Source organism: Myotis nattereri (genome assembly GCF_964212035.1).
Source record: "Myotis nattereri genome assembly, chromosome: 10".
NCBI classification, from domain to species: Eukaryota; Metazoa; Chordata; class Mammalia; order Chiroptera; family Vespertilionidae; genus Myotis; species Myotis nattereri.
Genome location: NC_138085.1, coordinates 74,147,013 through 74,172,363, shown reverse-complemented (window position 1 = coordinate 74,172,363; position 25,351 = coordinate 74,147,013). Strand labels below are relative to the sequence as shown.

The window sequence follows — 25,351 nt, the reverse complement described above, 5'->3', positions numbered from 1 at the left end:
GGAGCCAGAGCTGCTTTCCCAGAGGAGCCTCCTTCCATGTTTTAGACCTCAAACCTATGGATTATTAAAACAGAGCTTAATAAACTTTGCATTGGGCCTAAAGCAACACTGTGTCCCAAAGAAACCTCTTCACCTGCATTTTATAACTGCAAAAAAGCATGTAAAATACCAAAGATCACTCGGAGAAAAGCAGACTTATGAAAGACAAATAAGGAATAGCATCCCAGTCACAAAGCCTTAATTAGTTTGATAATCTACCTAGTCATCATGTATTCTGTAAATACAACAGAATATCATCAATAATCCTATATAATAAAAGGCTAATATGCAAAGCAACCAAATGGCAGAACCACCGGTCGCTATGATGCACACTGACCACCAGGGGGCAGACGCTCAATGCAGGAGCCGGGCTCACGGTTGGCAAGCAAAGTGGCAGTGGCAGGAGCCTCTCCCACCTCTGCGGCAGCACTAAGGATGTCCGATTGCCAGCTTAGACCCGCTTCCTCCGGGTAGTGAGGCTACATCATCAGTCAGACATCCCCTGAGGGCTCCTGAACTGTGAGAGGGTGCAGGCCAGGCTGAGGGACCACCCCACCCCCCGAGGGCACAAATTTTGTGCACTGGGCCTCTAATATTGTAATAATTATATATGGTGTCAGATGGGTATAAACTTATCAGGGCTATCACTTCATGATTTATATAAATGTCTAATCACTACGCTGTACACCTGAAACTAATATAATGTATGGCAACTGTAATTTAAAAAATTTTAATTAAAAAAAGATAAAGCAGATGGGACTGAAAATTAAAAACACTGTTTGGAATTAGCATCACTATGTTAGCATATCTGCATCAATAGAAATACTTTCCTTCTATTGATGTAATTGTTTCCCAACTCTTTCTCAGAAATACTTTGTGCCTTTATTTGGGCTTCTATCTGAATCAATGCTCTCTGAATAGCTATTCTTTGATCTCAAATAAATGTTTGTTGCCTTTCATTTTGGCCTCTTATTTTTGGTTAACAGACCCTTCCACGGGGCTATTAGTTTTGTGTCACCCCCCCCCCCCGCAAACACACCCATTAATGACCCTCTCTTGCTTAATTTCATCAACTAATTACAAGTTAAAGCTCAAACTTCTTAGTATGAAATATGGCACCCTTCAGAATCTCACCCCAATCTACTTTACCACATACATGTCTAGATACTTCCCCTTGATTCAGATGTCTTAAGTATACCAACCTTTGAAACAGTATTTTTCACTTCCCTATTCCTTTGTAAAGAGCTGTTTCCTGTCAATCACTACTTCTTTATCATTCTTCAACTCCCAACTCGAATGTCACCTCTTTTTTTAAAAAAATGATTTTAGAGAGAGGAAGGGAGAGAAAGCCGGAGAAACATCGATGTGAGAGAGAAACATCGATTGGCTGCCTTCTGCACACACCCCAACTGGGGATGGAACCTGCAACCTGGGTATGTGCCCTAACCGGGAATCGAACCCTGCACAGGACGACGCTCCACCCAGCTGAGCCACACCGGTCAGGACTCACCTCTGCTCTAAAAGGCTTCTGTCCTCCCAGGTAGTTAGTCACTGTCTCCTCGGTATGTCCATACATTTATTCATCCCGAAATAGCTCATTTATCACACTGTATTTCAATTTCACAAGTTTGCCTATTTACTTGCACTGGGCAGAGATCATTTTTATTTACCACTATATGTCTAATGCCTAAACCAGATTTCCTAGAGAAAATGCTCAATAGATGTTTGTAGAACAAATAAATTGGGTAAATGAGTAACATGGTAACATGGTTGGGATGTCAAAAAAAAAAAAAAAGCAAACAAAGCCATTGAAGCATGGAGAAGGGCAATGCTTAGTTGAATATTATACCAGAGAAACCGGTAGGAAAGCAGAGCAGGCCCCAAATTTCTTCCATGAAATTCTGCAGGCACCAGAGCTGTGGATTTTAGACCAAACTGTCCCTTGCAACATGGACCTTCTGTAACTTGTTTTTCTTTTTCTTTGAAGTATACTTTTAGAGATAAAGGTTTATTTCCCATTGAATTCTGACAGCCTTGCAGTGGGAGGGGAAGAAAGCCTTAGGTTTCTCAATTATACTTCGAATCATGCTGGTAAGTTTAAATAAATTTGACTGAAGGTCTGACTTTCACATTTACTGGAAGGTAAATCAATGTACACAGTATTTATCATAAAGGAGGTAATATTTGTGTAAGAATCGCTTAACATGGGGTCAGTGGCAAATTAAGTGGATTCTAAGTATTCTTGGAGTGATGGACATTGTGTGTGTGGCACTGTTAACAAAGAAAGGAAAGGTATCTGAACCTAAGGTAAAAAGAAGGAAAGTACAATAGCCGGTAGAACAGAATCTTTCCCATTGAAAGAGAGTGTGATTTGAGAGTGATGTGATTTCAAAGAACTCACTTAACCGTAAGTGTTAGAAGAGAACTTAAGAAACCCCGTAGTTTCAAAATATGCTCCTTGGCGTTCTAGAAATTTCAAGGAGATAACAACAGATGTGGAGTAGGGAGGAGGAATGGAGGATTGGGAGAGGATAGCAACTTCAATGAAAGTAGCTCTGTTTTTGTGTTTTACATATTGAGGCTTATCTATATTTTACCTTATGATTTTTTTAAAAAAAAGAGTTAACATACTGAATTCCATCTCCATTTTAGAAACAATTAAAGAGAAACCAAAGCAACGAAGTAACTTGCCAAGAGAACACAATTTAAGGAACAAAGTATGTCATACTATTGATTCTGAACTTCACTGTGCAAATCATGGAAAGCCAGTATTTAAAGCACAGTATATGTTTGAGCTAGAGACCCAGTTTGGTAGTCACCAGGGATTGGGGAATAGCTGTCATCATGTTAAAGAATGACATCATCCAGGGAAAGTATATATAAGAAACAAGAACCTGGTCTTTTCAAGGCAGAGGAAGAGAATTCTAACAAACAGTATAGGAAATGAACTGGATTTGAATGTTGTGAGACAGGGCACCAGTTATGAAGTAACTGGCATAATCCAAGTGGTGAGTATTTGAATTTGAGGAATAAAAAATACCGCATTTTTCATGTATAAGATGCCCCCATGTATAAGACACCTCCCACTTTTCCAACCCAAAATTAAGAAATCAGTATTTCAAACATTTTGCTGGTTTTCCTCTTAAGGCCTTCCTCTTTATTTGGCATCATAAGGAGTTGTTCTTTCGGTTTCCTCCACTGTCTGTTCATACACTCAGTGGAAGGAGGTCCAAACTGTCTCTCTGCAGCTCTGTTTCCATGCTCTTTTGAATAGTTGATTACATTCAGTTTGAATTTTGCAGAGTAAGACAATTGCTTACTGGTACTTATCTTTTTACTAGAGGCCTGGCACATGAAATTTGTGCATGGGTAGGGTTCCTAGGCCTGGCCTGAGATCAAGGCCGATCTTCCCCAGCTGCCGGCAGCCAGTCTCGCCCCCCACCGCCACTGGTCGCCCTCTGTGTGTGGGGCAGTTGGGGGGGTGATCGGGGCCCTGCTTGCACCCGCCTTGGCCTGGCACCCCCTGCGTCTGCCGCCACCCACCCCCGGGTCCCCGTTCCCCATCGGGCGATTGGAGCTTGCCGGCGGTGGGGAGGGGCTGAGAGGTGGGCTGGCAGGCCCTGATCAGGCGATTGGGGCTTGTGGGCTTGGGGGAGTTCTTGCATTGAGCGTCTGCCCACTGGCGGTCAGTGCATGTCATAGTGACTGGTTTTTCCACCATCCAGTCGATTTGCATATTATGCGCTTTTATATATATAGATTTTTTGACATCTTTATGAGCTCAGAATGCTCTGGTCCCTGTTGCATCTTGCGCACTCTCTGCCTCCACCTCCAATTACTGCATCAGCTGACGGCAGTAACAATAAGGCTCATGATTGGAGGAAGCCTGTTTGACAAGGTATGGGCAGCTACACACCAAACCGGCTCCCTCCTTGGCTGATTTCCATGTATAAGACGCCCCTCGATTTCAGTCTAATGATTTTAGAAAAAAATAGTGTCTTATACACAGGAAAATATGGTAGGCATTTCAGAGTTGGAATGGATAGGATTTTCTGCCATGTGGTAGAAGTCCACATGATCCCCACATGCAATGGACTGCAGCGGGGAACACCAACTAAACTAGCCAGATGTTGGACTGGACTGTGCTTTAATATGGATCAAAGCTTCTGGGCAGAGGCCTTAATTCTTGCCTGCTGAAGATAAGATTGGACTTTTCCCATGGTGGGGTGAAGGAAAACGCAACAGTATAAACCCAGGGGTTTAATTCTACTGAAATAAAGATCACTCGTCCTCCTGTGAGAGTTTAAGGAAATTCAATTCCTTGCAACATTGCAAGAACTCCACTTTCACTGGTAATATGTAGGGATCAGGAGAGCACCCCACTGATAACACTACTACTATTATTTCAACTACAACAGTTAACTTGATATCACTGAATTGATACAATACAGCTGTACAGATTACTAATAAAAAGGACATGTTTTTATTTAATCAATATTTGAGAAAAGGGTTACTATTATTTCTACCTAGAGGTGTAGGGACCCAAATCCACACAGCATATCAAGACGTAAAAGCTTTGAAGAAGATAACTCTTCTATATAAAGTTAGTTCTTAGTTCTAGATCTGTAACTTTGCATTTCTAGTTTACAATGTTTACATATAAATTCTAAGTTTGGACTTTTATAAACATTAAATTTAGCTTATAAAGAGGTCATAAAAGAACAGAAATGGTAAACTAACACTGAAATAGTATGTACCTCAATTATATTGAAGATTTGAATTAAACCAACTTTTAAAAGAATTAGTCAACAACTCTGAACAAGAAAATTCACCCATACACACACAAAAAAAGCACTTAAGAATAGCTTGTGACTCAGCCCCTCACTGCTATAAGGGGAAGGTAAGGAGGGGGAAGCCAGTTATTTGACCTATTCTCTACTATCTCCTATCAGGACCAAATATTAAAGCAAAACTACTTACTTGACTTTGAAGTACAGAGGGGAAAAGTTTCATATAGATGCTTCACCTTCAAGTCAAATATCACCTCTCTGAAACAAGATAACTTTCCAAGTTTTGAAGCCATTCAAAAAACATGAAGTAAGAAGTAAAAAGATTCAAGTATATAAATACTTTAAACTTGAAAATAAAATTCAAAAGTAAGCAATTGGGAATAGTCAATATTTTTAATATACAAAGAGAGAGGTATTAAAATAATGAAAAACTAAGATCACAAAAAAATAGACACTTTCCCAAAGAGGAAACAAAACTGGCTAATAAATGTTAACATCACTAATAATCAAGAAAATGCAAAAGCAGCTTTGTTTTGTTTCTCCTTATAAACTGATTTTTCAAAAGACAAGCCTAGGCTAATACTCAGGGCTGCAAAGGTGCGAGGAAATGAAAGTTGCAGACATTACTTGTGAAAGTGCAAATTAGTATAGCTTTCCAGAAGGCAAAGCAAAAATATACAGAATCCTACCAATGTTCACATCCTATCTATACATGTAAAAGGCTAATATGCAGTGTCCCCTCGGGAGTTCAATTGCTCGTTAAGATGTGTGCTGACCACCAGGGGGCAGCGTGGAACGAAGGGAGGCCCTGGCCAGCAGCCAGAAGGCCCCGATCAGCCCTGATCACCGGCCAGGCCTAAGGACGCTACCCATGCATGAATTTCGTGCACCGGGCCTCTAATAAGCCAATAATTTCACTTCTGGGAATCTATCATAGGGAAATAATAAATATGGGGAATGCCTTATTTATAAAGATATTCACTATGGTTATTGTTATTATAGAAAAAAATGAAAATGAGAGTCCAACAATGGGGGAATGAACTGGGCCAAATTATTATGCTGCCACTTAAGTCATATTAATGTTATGTGAATATATTTCAGTAAACCTATTTTTAAAAAAAACAAGTTCAGCTAGACTATGTAATAACATGGAAACTGGTTATATTTTTTTATAATTTAAAATGTATGATATAATGCAAATATGTACTTATCATTATGAAAACAATAACAGAAGCCAACAATCACTGAATACTTACCAAATGCCAAGCCCTACACTCAGGTCTTTACATGTTATCATTGCTTTCATCATTATCAAGGACATTCTAAAAGGGTCAAAGGCCTGGCCCAAGACAAATAACATTTTAAAGGAGCCCTCACTATAAAAATTTTCACAGTGCCCTTGAGAATGTTAAAAATTGTTTTTGAAATTGAATTTTAATTATTTCAGAAAAGAAAGGAACAGTGCTCTTGAATCGCCCCCTCCCTCCATGCACAGTCCACAGCACTTAGCTAACCTAACCAAAAGAAAGGCCTGATTATTACTGTAACATTTATAGAGAATTTATTATGAGAGGGTCACTCTAAACAAACATCTTCACCCCCACAGCAACCCTATGGATAAATTATTACCATGAAATCTTTACTTTTTAAAGAAAACTGAGGCTTAGTGAGATTATTATACCCACAAAGCGAATAAAAGGTAGAGCTGGAACTGAAATCCCAGACGGCAAAAGTCACGTTTCTAGCTACAATGTTGTATTGTAAAACACGTAATATATATATATATATATATATATATATATATATATATATATATATATATTTATGTATGTGTGTGTGTATGTGTATATATATATATACACACATACACACACACACACACACACACACACACACACACAAACGAAGACAGGTTGTTAGGACACCAAAAAATGGTTGTCCCCCTGGCCAGTGGGTCAGTGGTTAGAGCGTCCACCCATGGATTGAAGGGTCACAAGGTTCCATTCTGCCGGTTCGATTCCCGGTCAAGGGCACATACCTTAGTTGCGGGTTCCCAAGCCCTGGTAGGGGAGTATGCAGGAGGCAATCAATCGATGTGTCTCTCTCCCCTTCTCCCCCTCCTCTCTCCTCTACACTCTCTCTAAATATCAATGGAAAAATATCCTTGAGTGAGAATTAAAAGAAAACACACACACCAAAAAATGTGGTTGTCATTGGTTGCTGGACTTAGAATGACTTTTACATCCCATTTTTTTCTCCCACTTTACAATTTTTTTTCATTCAGTATGTATTATTTCCATAATGAAAAAATTTAAGTTAATGAGAAATAAAGTTAAGTTCAAAGAGAAAAGGGGTTTGAAAGAATATTTTAGAGGACAAATAAATCATATTGTTAATATATAAAGTGCTCACCCATTCTTCTTTAAGACCAGCAGGCAGTATACCTCAAAATTAAAAGAATGTCTTTTACCATAGCTAGAAGAACAGAAACATAATGAAGGCTGGAGAGAAAAGGAGTTGAGAGATCTAATCAAATGTCTTAACAGTCAGGAAAAGATGTGAATGGCACCTGAAGTCTCCAAAGACAAAGCTTCAGGATTTATTCTCTCCCCTAAGTCTTCCAGTATGCCCACACCGTCAATTCACCAAACTTCTCTGGGCATTTTAAAATCTTATCAAGATTACATCAGGGCCCTCCAAACTTCCCCCATTACATTGGAAAAAGGGGGATGTCAGATGAGAAATTGAGCCGTTTCATAGGAAAAGAGATCTAGAAGGAAAATTAAAATATTCTGAACACTAAAAAAAGGCATACTGGGGTGAAAGAGGGATTTATTTCATCAGGCTCTTTCCAGAGGCAAGATTAATAATCCTCAAAACCACTCTAAATAGCATGCTGTTCCCAGAATGGGAAATTTCCACATCTGTTTTCATTCAATTTTAGTCTCTGGGTCCCTCCCTTTCTCCATCCTTCCCAACTGGCCTTCAAAGCCTAGTTCCAATCTTACTTCCTCTGTATAAGTTTCGCTATTTGACTATATACTTGGAAGGTTGGTTCTCTTTTTGATATCACCAACATACCATGTACCTTGAATTCAAATCCACAAATATTTACCGAGTCACAAGATGTGTAACACATGTATAAAATGTATTAGAGCGAGGAACACAGACGAGGACTTAGACCAAAACTCAGAATTCCATAAATGCTATAGGTATGAAGGACAGAATGCGGGCACCTACCTTTACCTTAGGCCACTAGAAAGTTGTTAGGTGAGCAATCCCAGAAGAAATGACTCCTAAACTCAGTAATGAAGAACTAAAAAATAGGTATAAACCAGTAAGCTAGGAAGAGAAAAGAGATTTTTAAGAATTGGGAGCAGAAATGGGCAAACACAGAGGGAAAAGCCGTGTGGGGATTTAAAAGACAATGCCAGAGCCTGGCTGGTGTGGCTCAGTGGCTGAGCATTGACCTATGAACCAGGAGGTCACAGGTTTGATTCCTGGTCAGGGCACATGCCCCGGTGTGGGCTCGATCCCCAGGAGGGGGTGTGCAGGAGGCAGCCGACCCATGATTCTCTCTCATCATGGATGTTTCCATCTCTCTCCCTTCCTCTCTGAAATCAATAAAAATATGTTATAAAGAAAAAAAAAGACAAAGCCAGAGAACTTTGTAAATGGAGCTAATAACAGCGACTACTTCATAGGGATGTTGTAAAAATTAAATGAGTTAATAAATATAATGAATTAAAATAGTGCTATACATAGGAGGTACTATAAAAATCTATAAACAAAACTAAGAAACAAACTTGGAAAAAATTTACACCTATATAAAGAGTAGTAAACATTTTTTAAAATCCACTTTAGAGAGAGGGAGGAGTCGGGGGGTGGGGGGGAGAGAAAGAGAAAAAGAAACATCGAAAACATTGATCAGTTGCTTCCCGTGTGCTCCCAGACCAGGGATCGAACCAGAAACGTAGGTATGTGCCCTGACTGGAATCGAACCTGCAAGCTTTTGGTGTAGGAATGACAACCCAACTAACTGAGCCACCCGACCAGAGATGAGCATGCCAATGAAGTGAGAAAAGGGCCTTTCTTCTACGATTCAGGTTTTCAGAACTTAACACAAAGTTAGAGAATGAAGGTTACACATGCATTCCCAGCCTGCAGCATTCTGGGCAAATTTCATTAATCTTGAAGTTCTCACTCATATTCACCAAAAGTATTTTACACTTGTTAAGTGTTACATAAGTTGTGAAATGTATTAACTTGGCCTACTTAATTCTTATATATTATACAGTTGTTGTTGTTTTCCCTGCACCTGAGGATATTTTTCCATTGATTTTTTAGAGTAGAAGGGAGAGGAGGAGTGGAAGGAAGGAGGGAGAGAGAGGAACATAGGATTGGTTGCCTCCTGCACTCGCCTGGGGCTGGAACTGAACCTGCAACCCAGGTACCTGACCTCGAACTGAACCTGAGTGAGCCGCACAGGCCAGGGCTATGCAGTCATTTTTAAGTGAGAAGGAGTGGGGTGGTGAGAAGTGTCCAAATGACTATGCCAAAGAGAAATGATAAAGCAACAGTTAGCAGTGTCCTCCAAACCGCCAGAGCAAATCCTGCTGGGTCCTTATCTATCCCGGATCTGCAGGCCGACACTGCCCACTATTCTTTTCTCTTTCTTGTGACATGGCTACCATTCTTGACCAGTCCTGACCATTATTAACCTCATACTAGTCAAGCACTCCTCCCACTGAAAAGTGGAAATCAGATAAGCACCTGGATTCAAAGGGTTTTGAAGAGATGAAGTGTAGCTTCTTTTGCAGATAGAGAACATTTCTTCCTTTAGGTTATATTTTTGGTGTCCTCCTCCCCTGTCCGCACCCCTCAAATTAAGGGGATTCAAAGGGCTAATTCTTTGTTGGATTGGGGGTCAGTTCTACTCTATTTTCCAGCCTTCTTATATGGGTTGTTTTGAAAATAACATTAAAACTTAACGAGAAAAAACTAATTTATTTTCCAGTCACTAGGTTAAAAAAGACACACACACTCAGGCCAATTTAGTTTGAAGTTTCTCATTAAAATAAGTTGGAATAATAACAGGTATCATTTCTTAATATAGTAAGCAGTAGTCTCTGTGCTAAGCACTCCGTATTACATACTATAATAGTAAGACATAGTTATTATCATCCCCACTTTAGAGATGAGGAAACAAGCTTATAGAATTAAAATAAGTTCCTCAAAGTTATACAACTATTTGGTGTTGGAGCTGGGAGCTTGAAAGTCTGTACCCTATCTACTATAGTAATGAAAAGAAATAAAATTTTTATTAAACAGCATGCATTTTTCTAAAATAAATATGGATGAGCGAAGAAAATGATCTAGAAAACATAAAACAGTTGCTTAAATGAAACAAGTTAAATGTCTACCATCTGGTAATACATCCCTCAATGTCTACCATAACAAAGGCTGAATAGCTCCCCAAGTAAATAAATCACTCAGTGTCCTGATATACTGTGAAATTATTTTTTAAGTGAATTTCTCAAAATAATACTACACATTTGCAAATGAAATATGTTGCCCTCTTAGACTTGTAAAAATACATTATTTCCTGATGTATTCACAGTCCTATTTTTGCTGTTTCCTCCCTTCCTCCCCCACTTCCTCTCTGCCTTCAGATCCTTCAGGCCAGTTCCTCCTTCTCAAGAGTACCCACAGGCACACTCTAAGCAACAGGACTCTAACATTAGTCACTGTGCTCTGTAGTTATAAGATGGTATAAAGTAAAAAATGCACTCATGTAAAAAACACAGCATTTCTCCTGCATCTTCGTGTTTAGATCTATTCACTTAGAGAATTCTAAACATTTCCCTGCGTCACACTTGGATTCCTACCTTCAACAATTAGCACACTAAAAGAGTCTGCCTTTCTTTTTAGCCTTTCTTCAAAAGTAGTTATTCCACAGCTTTTTCCAGAAATAAGGTATTTAAAAGATCAGAACACATACGCCAAAAAAAGAGAGAAAAAACGACAAGCAAATGTACTGTTAGATGGTAATAAATATATCACATTTTTAGTAATGTAATTAGTTTATTCTGAATAATACTCTGAATAATTCTAAAACTTAATACAAATGCTTTACAAGTAAATATAGTATATAAAAATGGTAGTTACTTATCAATGGACTAATATGTACTTTCATTTACTCAACAAATATTTATTGCATGCCCAAATAACATTTAAAAACAAACACATTCCTGAACGAAGATGAGTACACCAGATACCTGCACAGGTGCTGCAGTTGGAAGGGTCTGGGTTTGAAACCCTGGCTCTGGTACTTACTGGCTCAGAGACCTAGAGTAGTCAGTTAACCTCCAGGTTAACATTTCACTTATCTATTTGATGGGAGGAAAATAACTACTCACAGAGTGTTTGTGAGCTTTAAAGGGTTATGTAAAACAGCACAGTGCCTAGCATGTGGTAAGTGACAAGCATGGCATATATATATATTATATATTATATATTATATATTATATATTATAAATACATAAAATATGACAGGCATGGCAAATATATTTCAATACTGAAAAAAGTCATTAACGGAGATGGCCAATAAATATTCTGCCTTACTAGAAAGATGGAAATTTGTGGAACTCTATTTTAAAGACACATTAAAAAGAAAAATCCTAGGTTACGTAAGAAATCTTCACCTTGTATTTAAAAAAAGAGAAGTATTAAATATATAGGGTGAAATGGCCAAATAATATAGAAAGAAAGAAAAGGCCAATCGTTTTCTTGAGAGGCATAAAGAGTATCTTGAAAGCTGCTGGGTTTGAGTGATGGGTATATGGTGGTTCCTTATACTATTCTACTTTATGAAAAATTTAAAAAGAAATCAAACTATAATTCCAATCCCAGAGCATACCTAACACATTTCTTCATATTCAAGCGAGGAACAGGATGTTTGCCTTGAAATATGTTGAACTAACAATAGCACTTCCCTGCTCAATAATTCAGTACAGGTCAAGTTTTCTCAGACAATTCTACCTTTCGTGATAAAGGTGAGCAAGAGGAGTAAGTACATGCATTAAAGGCTAAAAAAAAAAAAAAAAAAGGCAAGCTTTTCAGCTGCTTATTTATATTACATGAGAACAGCGGCAATGCACATTTTCCCATGTCCTTCAAAAACATGAAATTCTGCTTGCTCTTAAATTAAGCTTTTAAAAACAACTCCCGCTTTCTATACTTTGGAAATGACAAGGGATATACGGCAATCATATCTCAATAAAGCTGGGGGGTGGGGGGGGGGAATTACAAGGGAAATCGTCGGCACAACAACAACAACAAAAAAACACACACAAACAAACAACAAAAAAACACACCCAAAACTAAAGGCGTGCACATGAGAGCTGCTACTACCTTTAAAACGTGAACGGCATCGTTCTTCATTTAGATAAGGGTTGATGATTGCGTTTAGGTTTTGTCCCTGATGGACACAGGAAACCCGCACGGGGAGAGGTAGGAAGCGCAGCCCCCAGCCAAGCCCCGAAATTAAGCTGATTAACGCCGCTCCCATCCCGGGTAAGCGAGCCAACACCAGCAATCACGAGCCAGAGCATTTGGTAAGTAAGCAACCACTTTCTGTGTTAACCTCAGTTCCTATCACAAAGCGGTCGCCTCTTATCAAAAATATTCCGAATTCACTACTGATACGAGTCTCAAATGGAGCACTGCAGCCCGGCAGTCCTCGCTGGGCGATAAAGCCCGGCATCTTGACAGCAGGCAAAGCCGCCGGTGGCGTGAGCCTCGGTTTACCCCTTCGCCACGCACACGGGTGACAGGCGTCATTTTAAAGATAATCATGCAAAACCACGAACTTTACTTGGCCTCCGAGGCCGCAACGCCCCGAGCTGCCCGCACACCCCGCGGGTCGCCGACGCTCGCACCGGGTCGTACCGTCTCCCACCTTCGGTTTCCGGCGGCGCCCGGCACTCAGCCCCGGCCGCTCCGGCTCCGCGGACGCACCGGGATGCGGCTCGCGGGTCCCGCACCCGGACTCCGGGGAGAGAAACCGACTCCGCGAGGACGGAGTGGGTCCCCGAGGAGGCGCGCGGGTGCCCCGGAGGGACCTCTTCTGCCGGGACCCCGAGAGCGAGGGGCACGCCGGCCCCGGCCCCGGCCCTCGGCGGCGCCGCACCTGCCGGGAGAGGCCGCGGCCGGGCTGGGCGCCGAGGGGAGTCCGCCGGCCCCGGCCGCGCGGCGGAGGCAGGAACCGGGTCCGGAGTTTCCGCCCGGCGCCGCCCGGCCCGCCAGGGGCCTAGCTCGGGGCAGCCGGGCACCCGGGGGCCCATCCGCGCTGTCCGCGCCCCCGGCGGCGCGCAGCCGCCCCATCCCGGCCGCGGAGCCGCCCGCACCTGCCCGGACCCGCCGCAGCCGGCGGCCGCCTCACCCACCTGGCGCCTCCGCGCGCCTTCCGCACGTCGCGGCGCGACCCCGCGACCCCGGCCCCGGCAGCGCGGGCGGGCGGACGCCGGAGACCCCGCTCGCCGCCGAGCGCGAACCTGTTGCGCAGCCTGTCACGGCTGCCCGGCCGGCGCCGCCTCAGCCCCGCGACAACATGGCGGCCGCGGCCTCCGCAGGAAGCCGGGGGGCGGGGAGGCGGCGCCGGCGGGCAGCGGACGGCCCTCCGGCGGCGGCCCGGCCCCCCACCCTCGCGGGCCCGCCGTCGGCCGCCGGGGGCGGCTCCTCACCTCAGGCCCGGCCCGCGCGTCTGGTCCCGGCCCCGCGCTCCCCGGGAGGCCTCCACGCCCGCACCGCGGCCCGGCCCGTCAGGAGCGGGACGGCCCTGGCTCCTCCTCCCCGAGGTGACATGTTGGTTGGGTGGTGCGCTTCCTGCCGCCGGACTCCAGGTTTGGGAAGGGCCGGGAGCCCCCTCCCTCACGGGTCTCTGTGCTGCTCTGGGGGCGCGGCTCCCGGGAATGGGGGGCGCGGTGGGGAACAAGGCCGCTCCCGCCCTGGCTCGGGGTCCTACCGGCCTCGGTACCTCCCAGGGACCCCGGACCCGCCCCTGGGACCCCAGGAAGACCAACCGTACCCCGTGGCCATGCTCCAGCACCCCCTACCCACCTCCATCACACACACAAAAGGCCAAGGTAGGGCCCCCCTGACCCCACCCTCCCCCTGAGCAGCAGGAGCACCGCCATCTCTCCCCACCTCCCGGCCTGCAGTGGCGAACACCCCACCCACAGCCGCCGGACGGCCCTGGCCTCGCAGGAGCCCGCATTCCAGCTCCTGTCACCCCCCCCCCCCATATGGGGGGCTTGGCTGGTAGCCGGGGTTAGAGGGGGAGTCCCTGGCTCCTAGGGGCGTAACCCACAGGGTCCACGACCCCGGATGCCGGTGCGCTTTTCCGGGGGAGCGGGGCTGGCCCCGCGGCTGGTGGCGCTGAAGGAGCTTTTCGTCCCTCACCTGGCGGGGCTGGTGGCGGGGCAGGTGGCGGGGCAGGTGGCGGCAGCAGGGCCGGCCGGAGCGGGATGGCCGGTGCGCTCAGCAAACGTCAGGGGTGGGTGGTGAGCAGGCTTTGCGCGCTCGCCCAGTGTTTTTCCTCCTCTTCTCTTGGACCTGGACCGGTCCGAGACCTGACAGACAGGTCCCGGGCTGCAGTGACACACGGAGGCCTGACCCTTTGCATCAGGCTGGGAGGTGCCTCATCCACCCGGAACCGTCGGTCTGCAGACAAGACACCGAGGCAGGGCCGGGCCCAGCGCGTGGCCTCATCCCCAGGCAGACGTCCATCGCCCATCGCCCATCGCCCATCGATCGTGGTACCCACTCTTGGCGCCCCTGCTCAGGAGCCGGAGCCCCGGAATCCTCCTCCGCACAATGCTGCAGAGGGTTAGCCTGGAAAGTGAAACCTATTTTTTTTCTTAATTTTATTCCTGATAGGCAGAGAGCCAGGCTCGATTTCCCGCCCATCCTTTGATCAGTGTCATCTGTGTCTCTGGGTTCTGGACCTGGTGCGATTCACCCCAAGTCCTTTTTCTGAAGGAGGTGCCAGCACCTTGGTGGAACAAAAGTGCAGTTTGGAAAAGAACGTTTATATAAAGAAATAAAGTTTTTTTATAGCTCCCTAAAATAGACCTAAAGCTAACAACCTCTGATGGAAATTGGTGTCCTGTGTACAACCAGGAGCTTACAGTATCCCCGGCGCTGTAGCATCCCAGGGTTTCATTCAGAACTTGAAGGCTAGTTTGTTCATCCTATCCTACTGTTTCAATATTCATGATTCACACAGGTGATACGTCCACCATCCCAGTTCTTTGACTTCCTCTTCTCACAGGGCAAGCCTTGAAACTGTATCTCTCTTTAGTGTCAGCGTCTGCCACTTCTTATTTATCTCCACACCAACTGGAGATCAGATACCTGGGGAGCCAAGTCCTACAGATACCTAGACAGACCTGTCAAGTCTAGAGGAGACTAGGAATTAGGAGGGACTCGGTATCTTACGTTCCTCTTTCCCCGTGTCTGCCACAATTGAGGATAGATTCTTGGACCTGTTGCTGGTAACCTGCTTCTGCTGTGGGAGCACTTAATCTCAATTTGCTTTCCTTCCCTGCACTGATCATCCCCCACCCCCAACCGTATTCTATATCCCATGTTCTGTCATTCTTCCTTAGTTTTCTTCACCCCATTCCTACTTAGTCTGCCTTCAAAACAAACCCACAGTGATGGGAAGAGGATAAAATAAAGAACAGGAGTAATTCCAGAGACTCTAAGCATCCCATAAAATAAATACATTATCTTATAGAGTTGGAAGGCTGTGAGAACTTGGAGCTCATATGTTATACGTCTGCTATTACTAAATCTCCCAAGACAATGCTATAAACAAACAACTTATAAAGAAATTAAGAGGAAAATGGCAATAAAAATAGTCTTTTGGTTTTATTTATTTAAAATATATATTTTTACTGATTTCGGAGAGGAAAGGAGAGGGTGAGAGAGATAGAAACATCAGTGATGAGAGAGAATCATTGATTGGCTGCCTCCTGCACACCCCCAACAGGGGATCGAGCCCACAACCCTGGCATGTGCCCTGATCCAGAATCAAACTGGTGGCCTTTTGGTTCTTGGCTCAGTGCTAAACTGCTGAGCTATATCAGCTGGGCTCTTTCAGCATTTTAAAGATTAAAAAAAGCCCTAACCGGTTCGGCTCAGTGGATGAAGCATCGGTCTGTGGACTAAAGGGTCCCAGGTTCGATTCCGGTCAAGGGCGCGTACCTTGGTTGCAGGAACATCCTCAGTAGGGAGTGTGCAAGAGGCAGCTGATCGATGTTTCTCTCTCATTGATGTTTCTAACTCTCTATCCCTCTCCCTTCCTTTCTGTAAAAAAAAACAAAAACAAATAAAGATTTTAAAAAATTATCTTCTAGCCTCCAAGGTTTCTGTTTAACATTGGTGTTGCTCAAATAATTTTCTCCTCTATGTAATATGTTGTTTTCTTATGCTACTTTTAAGATTTATGCTTTATTTTTAGTTTTCGATAATTTGTACCTATGTGATGTATATCAGCATATGATGTATTCTTTGGGTGTTTATTTCTAATCTTATATCTCTAAATTTCTGTCTTTCATTAAATTAAGAAAAATCTGAGCCATTATTTCTTTTTTTAAAATATTGACTTCAGAGAAAGAGAGGAAGGGGGAGAGAGTGAAACATCAATTTGTTGTTCCATTTATTTATGTGTTCATTGTTTGATTCTTGTATGTTCCCTAATGGGAGATCAAACCCAGAACTTTGATGTATCTAACCAATGCTCAACCAACTGAGCTAGGGTAGCCATTAATCCTTGTTGGTTTTTTTTTAATCTTTATTGTTGAGATTATTAGAGATGTCCCTCTTTACCCACCTCCACCAGGTTCCCGCCCTGTCCCAGGCCTTCGCCACCCTAATGTCTGTGTCCATAGGTAATGCATATATGCATATAAGATCTTCGTTTAATCTCTTCCTGCTCCTCACCCCCCTTCCCTCTGAGAATCGCCAATCTGTTCCATTTTCATGCCTCTGATTCTATTTTATTCACCAGTTTATTCTGATCATTAGATTTCTTGTTTATTTTGATTTTTAGATTTAATTGTTGATAGGTATGTATTTGTTGCCATTTTGTTGTTCATATTTTTTATCTTTTTATTATTCTTCCTCTTCTTAAAGAATACCATTCAACATTTCATATAATACTGGTTTGGTGGTGATGAACTCCTTTCGCTTTTTCTTGTCTCTGAAGCTCTTTATTTGACCTTCAATTCTAAATGATAGCTTTGCTGGGTAGAGTAATCTTGGTTGTAGGTGCTTGCTATTCATCACTTTGAATATTTCTTGCCACTCCCTTCTGGCCTGCATAGTTTCTGTTGAGAAATCAGCTGACAGTCATATGGGCATTCCCTTGTAGGTAACTAACTGCTTTTCTCTTGCTGCTTTTAAGATTTTCTCTTTGTCTTTAGCCCCGGCATTTTAATTATGATGTGTCTTGGTGTAGTTCTCTTTGGATTCCTCTTGTTTGAGGTTTTCTGTGCTTCCTGGACTTGTAAGTCTTTTTCTTTCACCAGGTAGGGGAAGTTTTCTGTCATTATTTCTTCAAATAGGTTTTCAATATCTTTCTTCTTCTGGCACCCCTATAATTCAGATGTTCATACACTTGAAGTTGTCCCAGAGGCTTCTTACACTATCTTCATATTTTTAATTTCTTTTTTCTCTTGGCTCTTCTGGTTGGGTGGTATTTTTTGTTTGTTTTTTTGGGTGTTTTTTTTTTTTGCTTCCTCATATTTCAAATCGTTGATTTGATTCTCAGAATCCTCTACCCTACTGTTGAATCCCTGTATATTATTCTTTATTTCAGTCAGTGTATGCTTAGTTTTTGACGGGTCCTTTCCCATTTTTTTGGAGGTTTCTAGAAGATTCATGAGTAACCTTATAACCATGGTTTTGAACTCTATATCCAGTAGTTTGCTTTCTTCCATTTCTTTCATTTGTGACATGTTTCTTTGTCTCTGCATTTTGGCTGCTTCCCTATGTTTGTTTCTATGTATTGGGTAGAGCTGCTATGTCTCCTTGAGTTGGTAGAGTGGCCTGTATAGTAGGTATTCTGTAGGGCCCAGTGACTCGGCCTCCCCAGTCACCTGAGCTGGGAGCTATAGGTGCACCTCTTTGTGGGCTGTGAGCACAGTCTTGTTGTAGTTGAGCCTTGATTGTTGTTGGTGTCCCTGAGAGGAATTGACCTCTAGGCCAATTGGCTGTGAGGACCAGCTGGGACTACAGTGGGAGAGCTGCTTTGCAAGAGACACCCCTGTGGAGCAGGACTTGCTTCAATGGGGCTTTGGTGCTCACTGAGTCTGCCCCTTGAGTGTGTCACTTATGGATGTGTAGAGTTGTAATCTGGTATGGTCTGACACTGGTCACTGGGTACACTGGCTCTTGGATCTCCAAGGAGGTACAAAGTCAGCCACTGCCTGGGGCCACCCAGCAGGAGCTACAGAGAGATCTGCAGATCCTCCTCTTTGTATCAGATTTGGAAGTGCCCAAATGAGACCCAGCTATGAAACAAGGCAGGCTGGTGCTGGTGCTGGATCTTGGGCCTTTTATTGATATGTTTGTGGCTCCCTGACCCAGCTGCAGCTTGTTTGAGAGATTTTAGCCTGATGAACAAGGACAGGCCATTCATATGCAAAAGCTGCTGTACACAGTTTGGGTGGGGTTGTAAATTGGATGAGGCGGGGTCTTAGGGAATCCCCGGGGCAGAACAAACAGAAATGGCTACCAGTCAGCCCTGCGACCAACTGGGATGTCCCAACATAGGAATAATGATCTCTGTGAGCACCTCCATCTGGGAGAAAGCTGTCCCCAAGTTCTTTCCCCGATGCCAGACAATCCAGTTCCTCCTTGTGTGTTTCTGTGGTCCCCAGAGCCTCACCCTGGTGCTGGAGCTCAGAGGAAGCAGGACCTTGTAAGTTTAATCTGTGGTGCTGGCCTTTTAAGAGGGATAGCTGGGTCTCCAGCACCCTCTGTGTCACTGAGCCCCAATCTGCACTGGTTTTTACAGCCCATAGTTCTTACTGCCCATAGGGACTTCTTTTCCCAGCTCTGGAACCCTGGCTACAGGTCTGATATGGGGCTGGGACCCCTTGCTCCTCTGGGTTGCCTCCACAGAAATGATCTCCCTCCCTATTAAAAAGTGGCACACGTGGGTGTCAGACCAGCCTGTTCTGCACCTCTGCACCTCCTACCAGTCTCAGTGAGCTTTCTTCTTTACTTCTCTAGTTGTAGGACTTCCATTGAGCCAGCTTTCCGGTGGTTCTGAATGATGTTGTTCTATATTTTAGTTGTAATTTTGATGTGGCTGTGGGAGGCGGTGAGTACAGCATTTACCTACGCCACCATCTTCAAATCTCCCCCCAGTATTTATTTATTTAAATACTAGAGGCCCGGTGCACAAAAATTTGTGCACTCAGGGGGAGGGGAGGTCCCTCAGCCCAGCCTGTGCCCTCTCGCAGTCTGGGACCCCTCGGGAGATAACGACCTGCTGGCTTAGGCCTGCTCCCGGGTGGCAGAGGGCAGGCCCAATCCCTAGGTGCAGCCCCTGGTTGGGCTCAGAGCAGGGCCGATTGGGGAGTTGGGGCGCCGCCCCGTCATGCACAGAGCAGGGCAGATTGGGAGGTTGTGATGCCACCCTCAGTCATGCTCAGGGTAGGGCCAATTGGGGGGTTGGGGCACCACCCCCTGTCACACTCAAGGCAGGGTCGATGGGGAGGTTGCGGCGCCACCCCCTGTCACACACAGAGCAGGGCCAATCGGGGTTGGGGCACCGCCCTCTATCACCCACAGAGCAGGGCCGATCAGGGGGTTGGGGCGCCGCCACTCTCACACTCAGGGCAGGGCCGATGGGGAGGTTATGGTTCTACCCCGTCACACACAGAGCAGGGCCCGTTGGGGGGAGGGGGTTGGGGAGCTCCCCCCTATCAGGCACAGAACAGGGCTGATCAGGGGGTTTGGGCGCTGCCCCCTGTCACACTGATCCTGGTGCCGGGAGGCATATTACCCTTTTACTATATAGAGTAGAGGCCTGGTGCATGGGTGGGGCCGGCTGGTTTCCCCTGAAGGGTGTCCTGGATCAGGGTGGGGGTCCCCACTGGGGTTCCTGGCCAGTCTGGGTGAGGGGCTGAGGGCTGTTTTCAGGCTGGGAGTGACTGAAGTTCCCAACCGCTCCTTTTTTTCTTTTTTCTTTTTTTATTCTGGGCCAGCTTTACCTTGAGGCTTGGCTCCAGCTCTTAGGCCTCCGTGGCTGAAAGTAGGTTTCTGGCCTTTGCTTACAATGTTGCGAATCTGCTGGCTGAAGCCCTGTGGTATTTGTTACAATGTTTCTTAAACTGCCCCCTCAGAGGCCTGCAGCCGCAGGTGGGGAACGTTGGTTTCTTCCAACGATCCTCCATCACTGAGGCAAGCAAGCCTCATGTTAGTTTCAAGCTGCCTGGCTGCTGGCTGCCATCTTGGCTGACAGTTAATTTGCATATCTCGCTGATTAGCCAATGAAAAGGGTAGCGGTCGTACGCCAATTACCATGTTTCTTTTATTAGTGTAGATATTTTATTGATTTTTTACAGAGAGGAAGGGAGAGGGATAGAGAGTTAGAAAGATTGATGAGAAAGAAACATCGATCAGCTGCCTCCTGCACGCCCCCTACTGGGGATGTGCCCGCAACCAAGGTACATGCCCTTGACCAGAATCGAACCTGGGACCCTTCAGTCCGCAGGCTGACGCTTTATCCACTGAGCCAAACCGGTTAGGGAAGTATTTATTTCTTAAATACTTTTTCTGCCCCATTCTCTCATCTCATTCCAATTACATGTAATTTTTTAGCTTATAAACTTGTTAAATTTATTTATATTTACATTAATTTTTAGTTACAGTTGACATACAATATTATATTAGTTTTAGGTGTACAACATACTTATTAGACATTTATATACTTTAGAAAGTGATTACCTGATAAATCTTATACCCATCTGACACCAAGCTTAGTTATTACAAGACTATTGACTATATTCCCTATGCTGTACTCTACATCCCCATGACTATTTTTATAACTGGCAGTTTGTACTTCTTAATCCCTTTCACCTTTTCACCCATTTCCCCAACCCCCCTCCTATCTGGCAACCATCAGTTTGTTCTCTGTATCTATGGGTTTATTTCTGTTTTGTTTGCTTATTTTGTTTTTTAGATTCCATATGTAAGTTAAATCATATAGTATTTGTCATTCTCTGCCTAACTTCTTTCACTAAGAATAATACCCTCTAGGTCTATCTAATATATATACATAAACATATACATATACATATACATACACATACACATACACATACACATATACATATATATATATCTTCTTTACCATTCATCTATTGGTGAATACTTAGATTGTTTCCATATCCTGCTATTGTAAATGATGTTGCAATGAACGCAGGAGTGCATGTATCTTTTTGAATTAGTGTTTCGGATTTCTTTGGATAAATACCCAGAAGTGGAATTTCTGGGTTATATGGTAGTTCTGGTTTTAATTTTTTGAGGCCTCTCCATAGTGTTTTCCCTAATAGCTGTATCAATTTATAATCCGATAATAGTGCACGAGGGATTCTTTTTCTTGTTTGTTGATTTATTGATGATAGCCTTTCTGACAGGTGTGAGGCGGTATCACATTAAGGTTTTAATTTGCATTTCCCTGATGAGTAGTGATGCTGAGCGTCTTTTAGTATGTCTATTGGCCTACTTGTATATTTGACTGCCTAATATTGTCTGGTGTTTATGTTAAATATGCTCTCCCAGTGTATGTGATCCAGAAAGACCTGGCCTCTTGATCCTCAGGGCATCTGGAGATAGGAGTGGTGAGTGGTGGGCATCTAAAGCTGTGCCCTTTAACTTCTAACTTTGGTAGGAGTTAATCAGCCTCTACTGTCAGCAGCTGTGCTTTCCAGACAAGGTATCTCTTCTATTCTGCGGAAAATAACACAAGTTCAAAATCTCTCCATACCATTCCTAAACACACACACACACACACACACACACACACACACACACACACACGTTTATATACTGTCACATTGATTCCATCCCTTCTAAAAAATAAATGAAAAGTGAGACTTGTTCCTTTTTCAGTTTCTTTTTCCTCTCAAAACTCACACAAAAGAATAGATGTGCTGACAGCAGTCCTTTGTGCACAAAGAATTAAAGTCAAAGGCAATCTGGGAAACCAAGCTTAGGCTGCCCTAGAATCTGACCATAAGAGCAGACCAAAGGCAGGTTAGGAATGGGGCGGGGAGGTCAGGAAAAGGCCTGGGGCTTCACTTGACAAGTGTTTGCTGATTCATTATCTGATATTTGTTTTCATTCAGTAAGTAGTTATTAAGAATCTATTATGTTCTTACTGGAAACAAGGAGTTAGCTAGGAATTAGCCCCAGTGGGGAGTAGGTGAGACTCAATTCAGAGAAATAGTCAATGGGACAAATTTTCTTCCTTAGCTCTCTTCTCAGATTCTTGACCTCCCACACCCTGTAATGGAAACTTTGGGCTGATGTGAAACAGAAGGAGTGGAAATAGGAGTGTCTTCGAAGAAAGAGGAGGAAGGGAAATTCCCAAGCACGGAGGAAAGGGTGTTCTCATTATTAGGCCACTTGTATGGGGCAAAACTTGAGACTCTGGCTTAAGGCCTAAGGTGTTGGAAAGGCAGTACCAAGCAAGCTAGAGGGGAAGTTAGCCCAGACATGGCCCTGGGCCAGCACCGCAGGGTGGAGCCAAAGTTCCTGGGCAGGACGTGCTCATTCATGACTAAAGAACTAGGGGCTTCCAGTCTGGCAGGTGTAGCTCAGCGAGAGGGAATCCAGCCTGGACTCATGAGCTGAGCGGCTTCCTGTCTGGCAGTTTGCTCAGCTGTCTTTTCTTTTATTGTTGCAGTCTCCAGCACAAACTTGGAGTGATACCAGTTCCCTTCTTGTCATAGCCTAACTGATATTTATGTGACATTTTGCACTTGACAGAGTAATTTTGTTATTTAATTTAATTTTCACAACAGTTCTGGGAAGCAGGGTAAAGTTCTGTTTGTGATCATCAAACTTTGGCTGGTATGAGGAAAAAGGTAAAATCAGGCGCCAGCCTTATGCTGGGAATTTTCTCATGCCTAGTTTTGATTTTCTTTTCCTCTTTTAAGTAGAGAAATACAGGCGATACTATTCTGGGTTCAGATAGCAACAATGTTTTAGTTTAAAATATACAATGGATCAGATCATTTTGTACTGCTTGGCCCAGCCTGGCTAGCAAACATTTTATTTCCAGTATTGCCATTTTCTTCTCCCTAAGTAAGATAGCCTGAGTCAGTAAAATAAAAAAAGGGTAAGTGCCCCTCTGCTGGCCTCCACCCCTCCTCTCCGGAGCAAGAGATGAGGTAGCCTTCTGTGTTCTGGGGCTAGAGAACTTAGGGGCCTAGCCCCAGGCAAATGGGAGGCCACATTTTGCTTGTTTAGATTGAGAGTCCTGTCTTGACTTTTCAAGAACAAGATGAATATCTAAAAACTAGAGCAATGAAATCACTGCCCCAAATGGGGTCAGCAACCTCAAGGTGGTTGCCATCCTCATCCACTCTCGGGAGGAATGACCAGACCAGGAGAATTTTCTGCCTTGGAACTCAGACGATTGGCTACTTGGTGCTATTTGCCATTTCTTTTCCCGTTTTGTGTTATATATTTACAATAAATAGACCAGTTTCCTTTTACTAGTACCTATAAGTTAAAAGTACTAAATTCAGTAGAACCATATAGGAGGGCAAGAAAGAATAAAAATAGACCACTTGCAAGTTAGTTTAACCTCAGAAACTATTCCTGAACAGGTGGATATTTTGGGCTCCTTTTGTAAATGAAAAACTTCAGGCCCTGAACAAAGCCAGTTAGCCATGTGTGCTGAAAATGGCTAGTATCCAGTTGTCCTAACACTTAACCATCACCACCACCATTGTTTGCTGAATATTTCAGGCATATATATATATATATATATATATATATATATATATATATATATATATATATATATATATCATCTCTAATCCTTAAGATAACAGTGTATGGCAGGTATTATAAGCCTCATATCACAGGAGAAGAACTGAAGTTTAGAAAAACTAGATCATTTTTTTTAATTGGTACATTTATTAAAAATGTAGACTAATGGTCCTGTGCTTAAATGTTATTGTGGATGTGTGCTGGCTTCCATAAAACATAACTAATCATAAGGAGCTCTTCAATATATTCCTGACAAGTAAAAAGGTCACTAGAAATGACTGACAAGACAGGGCCACTGCAGGCATAATTCCCTTGTATAATTAATAATTGCTAGAAAATGGAGTTTGACATTATTTACCATTATACCAACATTCATGGAGGCTGAGTATCACAGGCATAAGAAACGTGTTTCCATGGTTCCCAAGTAGTTTTCCGTTTTAGCTACAAAGGTCAGTTACCACAACCAAACTTGTTCTTAACAAGTAGAAATTTTATGTCTGTTCAGCCAGTCTCTTACATCTTTCTGGGCCTATTCATTTGCAGAGTAGAAACTGTAACCAGGTTCTTCATATCATGCATTCACATGTAATATCCAATCTTGGTATGCTGTCCAATTTCTTTAAGATAAAAGGAATGACTCGCAGCAGGGCTACGTAGGTGAGGAAGTTCCATATGGAGATCACATCCTCGTGCATATTCCATTTCATCTCCTCTGGGTGCAGCTTCGGCGCGAGGCCCTCCATACGGAACATGCGCAGCTCTGCCTCACCGGCTTCCACCAGCCGCGCTCCGCTCTTCTCAGCCATAGCCTCGCGCCTGGAAGTAGGCTCCTAGATCATTTTTTCACAGTCACACATTTAGGAAGTGGAAAAGCTAGAATCTGACTCCTGATTTTTATAACTATCAAGGCCATGCTCCTTCTCCTCTGTAATTGCTTCCTCTCACTATATTACGGTGTCAATAATTTCTTTGATTTTGTATTAAATATGCATGAGTAAAAACTTCCAGAATAACTTACCTTGGAAGAACAGTTACCCAAAATACAACATTACATCAATAATCCTAAATAAACATAGAATTACATCTTGATTCTAAATAAGATGCAAAATAGGTCAAGTTCTACTCTGCAGTCAGACACGCTGTGTGATCCTCCTAGAGCTTGTGATTCCTCCCACTACGTCCAGTGCACCCCTGTTCTCTGTGCTGGCCATGGGTTTCTAGGGTGCAGCTTTGCATGGTCTTACTGCTTAGATTCCTTATGAGTCATGTAAATAAATAACATAACTCTTTAGAAAAGAGAATCCACCTGATTGTTTGAAGAGGAGTGGGAGCAATGGCCTTGAAGATGTACACTGAGTCCTGCCAATGTGAGCCATAATAACTAATTAAATGAACATCTTGCCATTCATGACCACCCACCTTGACCCAGGGTAATTTGC

General features: G+C 43.7%; 2 protein-coding genes across 2 annotated transcripts in view; both read right to left on the bottom strand.

The window, feature by feature from the left end:
- ITSN2 (intersectin 2) overlaps positions 1-14,624 on the bottom strand; it is a 103,830-nt gene extending 89,206 nt beyond the window's left edge. The window contains exon 1 of the mRNA XM_081100613.1: positions 14,292-14,624. The gene's annotated coding sequence lies outside the window, so the exon portion shown is untranslated. The remainder of the gene's footprint in view (positions 1-14,291) is intronic.
- A 9,854-nt stretch (positions 14,625-24,478) lies between these two features.
- LOC308525928 (mitochondrial import receptor subunit TOM5 homolog) lies at positions 24,479-24,664 on the bottom strand (the record flags this gene model as incomplete). Its single annotated transcript, XM_081100799.1, has 1 exon — positions 24,479-24,664. One exon carries the CDS (start codon positions 24,662-24,664, stop codon positions 24,479-24,481), a length of 186 nt encoding a protein of 61 aa, XP_080956925.1.
- Between the last annotated feature and the right edge of the window lie 687 nt (positions 24,665-25,351).